A 5,986-nucleotide genomic window follows, 5' to 3' on the forward strand; every position below is an offset into this window, starting at 1 on the left:
ACCTGTTGGTATGCCCAGTTTAGCAACTTGTATCTGTAGGATCGTCTCATTGGATAAGATAGACTATAAATTGCATGCAGTACAGCAAAAAAGAAACTGAGAAGCCCAAACTGCTTTCTTGTTAACATCCACTTATCTAACCAAGGTGGAAATTTCTTATATTTGGTTCCATTATGAAGCTGCACAACTGCTGCGATCACACCTGGCAAGTAAACCAAGGCCAAGAGAGTGATGGAAACCATTGGCAAGACTTTGTTGATGACCAGGATTGGAATTTTATAAAAACACTGTTGATGGGAAGTTACTAAAGGGTGAATGATTTCCCTCAAGAGAGTGTAAAGAAAAGTCAGTGATGACACAACAGCAGCTATTTTAATTGGCAAACACCACTGCACAAAGAGTTCCTGTCTGTGCTGAAGTTCCAAGGGACAATCAAATTCGTTAACATGGGCAGTTTGTGGCAAAGGCAAAAGCACAGGTCTTTTCAGCATGCTGGTCTCTTCCACATCCTTAGTCTACAAAGGAAAGGAAAGAAGCATCTTAAAACTAAACGAGACAATGGGACTTTTCCTAATCTAATTTCTCATTGCTCACTCATTGTGCTTCCCAGTGATCAGGGCATTCGGAACCTTGCCTTTGGATACAGGTTAGCTGACAGCATAGTTTATGTAGCACTGACCAAAGGTGCACTTGACTATTTTGGGCTTCTTCATTAATTTCTGTTATTTGTATTTAAGAGAAAAGAAATAAATTCTGCAAATATCTCCAAGGGAGCTTGGGCAATTTTATTTTGAAGATGCAAAATAATGGAATAAGGAACTGGGAAGCCAGAGTTAGAAAATAAAGTTTTAAACAGTGTACTAATCTTTGGTAAAAACAACAAATTTGAAAACTATGGTAGTTGTTTTTGCTTAATCATATTTTTATTACTTCATGGACAACTCTCTACAAAGCACTAAAGAGGCAATTCCGTACTAGTTCAAATACAAAGGGTCATGAATATCATTAATATTTGATAAAACATATAACTTACATTATGTAATCTTCCATTTTAATTTTATAGTTCTAAAATAACTCATTTGTCTACTGGTAGACAAATATCTATCAGAAGGTATAAAAGGCTATACAACCAGCTAAATTCCAGAGATAACCTATTGCCCGGTTCCATTTCTAGGTGGTCAATAATTTAAAAGCAGGTTGAAATGAATAATCTATCATTTCCCCAAATGACTGAAAAATGGAAAAGAAAAAAGACTCAAAATTCACTTCTCACTCAGCATGCTATCCCTTATCTTTGTGACTACAGGTGAAGCCAGAACATTTTTGTGCTTGAAATGATGGTAGTGATTATCATTTTCGTTTCATTTTATGCACTGAAAATATAATTTACACAGTTGTCTATAATCTTCAGTGTTTAAAAATGACCTCTCCTGGCATTCAAATTTTACTTGAGGTAATAAATCACTGTTATGGCCAATGCTTTTTCTAATTACTTCATCTAGAAGGATACAGCTTCTAGCATTTCTCCATGTTAGGACAATCTACCTATAATCTTCTGAGATCAATTTTCTGGTTAAGAGTTAAGAATTATGGAACTGCAAATAGGATAGTTACATTGAAAACTGAAAATGACTTTGTTTTATGCACATAATTTCTTTGGCAGGCATGTGCTTGTAATTTCTTAATTATGTTTCCTTTTAAAATAAGTAAAATAATGTTCTTTTCTTTTTTTCCCATTATTTAGGACAGGGTCTACAGGGTTTCACCACAGAGATTGAACTGGTAGTGATTCTCCCATTTTCAGCCTCCTAAGTGCTGGGATTACAGGCACGTGGCACCATGCCTAGTCTAAGTAAAACAATTTTCATTAAGTCTGTCCTTAAAGTAACTCAGAAAGGTAAGAGTTTGGAATGAAAATTTTCTGCTACTTTTTGAGTCAAGTACTGTGGTAAAAACATTTAATTTCATAGTTGACCAAAAGTGGGACAAATGATTCTTATCCGAAAATGAATGCAATTGGTTAAACAGTGAATCATCCATTTAGTTGGTGATCTTTTGGTAAGCTGCCACAGTGCCTGCTTATAAAAGTCCTGATATATGGACATTGATAGCCTTTTCTTTTCTTTCTAAACTTAGATCCATAGACCACTAGGGACAATCTGAAGGACCTGGAAGACCATCTATTCTAATTCTTCTATTTTGTAAAAAATCCAGGCTAAGTCTTTGACAAAGAAAGCAGTGTTTCTCTCACATACATCACCCTGCCTTTTAGTATGGGATTTGTGACAAGAACCTGAGTGCAGAAATCTGCAGACAGGTGAAAGCTGCTCTTGCACTGGGAGATACAGAAAGGGATTTGAATCACGCTTATAGATTTCTAATTATTAAGAATGTTTTATTGTACCAAGTAGTCATCATCTTCTAGGCTTTTAGGCTTCATTTGCCAAAGATTTCCTTGGTTTGGGATATCATTTCTGTTCTCCATTAATTCTATGAAACAGTATGGGGTCAGCCACCTACAAAAATAAAAATAATAACTTCTTTATATAAATAGAATATATGTATATATACTATTTATAACAGTACAGTATTGCATAGGATACTATGATTTATTCACTTAAAGAGTAGTGTGAGAGAGAAAATGCAATTAAATTCAGCTGGGGAGATAAGCTCAGTGGCTTAAGTGCCTGCCTGCCTGGCAAGCACAAAGTCCCTAGTTTGATCCCTGGTACTGCCCTCCCACCCCCTCCCCCCCGCCCAAAAAAAAGAAATGACGTACAATTAAGTTCAGATAGTGACTACTTTACACATTAATCCTGTTTTTTTTTTTTTTTTCCGGAAGCAGGGATTGAACTCAGGCCCTTGAGCTTGCCAGGGAAGCACTTATTCTACTGAGCCATCTCCTCAGCCCCTAGTTTACACATTTAAAGTGTCTCAAATCAATATAACTCATGTCAGTAGTAAGTGCTTTTCTTTGCCCAACTAAGCATGTACTATTTGTCTGTAAGAAATAGAAGATTCAGACCTACCTTTCCAAAACTTTAACTCCATGTTCTTGTTTAGAGGTAAGGAGAATTAGACACCTATCTTCTGAGAGGAACAGTGGTATCAAGGGAGGTTAGTAGTAGCTGATATGAAATTACTCTTCAGGAAGTTGTATGCTTAATAGACTTTGGAGGGTGGCTGAAGTCTGGAACAGTCATTAATTTATTTTATGGGGAAGTGTTTATGTTTCAGACAATGAACAGAACAGATGGTATCAGTAGGGTGAACCCTGACAGTGGCACAAAGGACTAAAATCTTATACTTTCGGAGTGCCAACTGTCCCATCAGAGCACAGGCTTGTCAGCAAGTGCATGTCTAGTGAGGGGTTGCGTTGTGCTCAATCACTGACATGCCACTGTGCCAAACCTTTTACCAGATAGAGGAATCTTTTCCTTAATGATCTCCACGGGGCCTAATCTAAGCTTGGTATAAACTTGCTGTTTTTAGGGACAAGAAACATGATGTCATAATATTAATCACTGTGTTTGTTATTCCTAAATTCATTTCTAGAGGACTATTACGCAACTTGTGAAATTCAGTGAGAAAAACAGATCAGATCGATGCAGAGCATTCCAAGTAGTTCTGAATTTTCGTAAGTGGCAATATCTTCTTTAGTAGAATGTTGTTTCTGGGAATAACTTAAAACACTTAAACATTCTCCAAGTTTTAAAGGTCAGATAGTCTCAAAGAATAAGGAGAAGCCACCTTTACAAAATACCAACATATTCTTATCTGTAACATTATCTATTATGGAATTTCAAGACAAACACAATGATGATGATCATTTGAGTTGAAAGCCCCCAATCTATAAACGCCAAATCTGAAATGCTCTGAAAATCTCAGCATTTCTGAGCACTGATATGATGTAACAAGGGGAAAATTTCAGGCCTGATTTTGAGTGATGGGTTACAGTCAAATTATAGGTGTGTCAAGAATATTGTATGAAATTATCTTCAGACCATGTGCTTAAGGCATATATAAAACCTGAACAGAATTTATGTTTAACCTGGGATTTCCTCCTCAAGATATTTCACATGTACATGCAAATATACCAGAATTAAAAAAAAAAAAGCAAGACAAACTTCAAATCATTCTGATTCTAAGCATTTTGGATAAACTTTTTTTGTTTGTTGTTTTGGTTTGTTCACATTCTTTTGGCACTTTTTTTTTCCTGATTTTATTTGGAGAAATGCCCTGCTTCCATCCAGTACAGTTCCAGGAAGCTGCCAATTACAGCAAACTCTCGCCAGCTAGAGTTTTCTACTTCCCAAATCACTGTGATAGGCTCAGCGAAGACACACAACCCTAGCTGATCAGTGACAGTTTTTCTTTGATATTTACACCTAGAAGTAGAATAGAAAAGAAATGCCTTTAACCTGTTAGTTGGAATAACATGAGAAATTCATGGTTTTTCAAAGCCATGACAGAGAAGCTGAACAAGAACTGAAGAAAGACACAGAGGAACTCTGGCAGCGTACTTTGAGGATTTAGAAGCCCTGTTACCAGGCCCTGTGCTCCTCCATTACACACTCCCTTTTTGTGAATTAATGTGAATTGGGTTTTGGAAGAATTCTGGGCAGAGCACATGCCAATCATCAAGTACTTGTGAATTTAATTCTACATACATTCTAACAAGAGAACTGAGATTTCAGGCCTGCTCTAGAGAAGCTGACGTTCTACCCTTAGGAGGCATTATACTGTGTATCTGTTATTTTCATAAACATTATAAACAGAATAGTTTGGGAGAGTAGGGGATAGAACATCATCTACTGTAATCAAACACTTGAAATAATTCCCTATATAGAGTTAAAGCATGTTTTATTTCTGCGAGTTTCAGTATGGCAAAGAAATTAACATATACACCTATATTTATTCAATATTAATTAATTAACTAACTATATTGTGAACAATGGGGCAGGGAGATAGCTCAGGGGCCTAAGCACCTGCCAGGCAAGCAAAACGTCCTGAGTTCAATCCACAGGATGGAAAAAAAAAAAAGGAATCCTAACTATATTGTGAGTAATGATGTCAAACAGTGGGAATACAAAGCTAAACAACATAAAGCCTCCGTTCTCAAAAACTTTGAAGTCTAGAAGGCAAACGTTTCAGCAAGTGGCTGCAGGGTGTGGTGATATATTGGAAAGGACACAGGAAAGGAAAGACACACGATGAACTCGCTCTTCTATACTAGGCCTGGGGCACCTACAAGTTGGCGTGTTTGCAGACTGACCGAGGGCAGACTGAGCAGCGCTGAGGAGGTTTTCAGCCCCTGTCTGGTGCAGGACAACAGCTACAGTCTGCAGGATGCAGACAGCCTGAAGTGCAAGACCAGACACCCGTCTGTGGCAATGAGGGAGAGCACTGTCCATGTGGCCACAATCGACTTTGTGCACAGAAACCACGAAAATAAAATAGCAATCACATGAAATAATTTGGTTTCCATCAGACAGTAGTCAAAATAGCCAATAGGCAGCCAACCAGCCAACCAAGCAACCCAACAGGAAACTGCACAATGTTGTTAGAACTCCAGAATTCTATCCAACATGATTCTTTCTTTCTTCCTTCCTTTTTTTTTTTTGGAACCAAGGATTGAACTCAGGCCCTCGTGCTTGCCAGGCAAGCGCTTATTCTACTGAGCCACCTCCCCAGCCCCCAGATTATTTCTGATGTGCCGTCTTTCTGTACCAGGACAGCAGGCCTGGTGTTCCTGCTAAATATTGACACAGCCCAACTGACTCATGTTTATGACCAACTTTGAGCCTAAGAAGAAAACCAGTAACTGGGCTACACTGTGGGTTGCGCTGGGTTCCCAGGCTTCTAGACTTTCAAGCGCACACTCGCCTTCTGCTTTTCCACAGTTCACTCCATGGAGGACAGTTTACTTCACTATGCTGTGTGTTTCTTTTTTTGTTCGTCTCCTTTTTTTTTTTTTTTTTTTTTT

General features: G+C 37.9%; 1 protein-coding gene across 1 annotated transcript in view; it reads right to left on the reverse strand.

Moving 5' to 3' along the window:
- Nucleotides 1-5,986, reverse strand: part of Steap1 (STEAP family member 1) — a 17,545-nt gene that overhangs the window by 10,337 nt on the left and 1,222 nt on the right. Inside the window, exons 2-3 of the mRNA XM_004646827.2 lie at nucleotides 2,405-2,516; nucleotides 3-515 (exon numbers count right to left, since the gene is read on the reverse strand). Of these exons, the coding sequence (XP_004646884.2) occupies nucleotides 3-515; nucleotides 2,405-2,516 (625 nt within the window). The remainder of the gene's footprint in view (nucleotides 1-2; nucleotides 516-2,404; nucleotides 2,517-5,986) is intronic.

Source organism: Octodon degus, unplaced genomic scaffold (genome assembly GCF_000260255.1).
Source record: "Octodon degus isolate 3935 unplaced genomic scaffold, OctDeg1.0 scaffold00281, whole genome shotgun sequence".
NCBI classification, from domain to species: Eukaryota; Metazoa; Chordata; class Mammalia; order Rodentia; family Octodontidae; genus Octodon; species Octodon degus.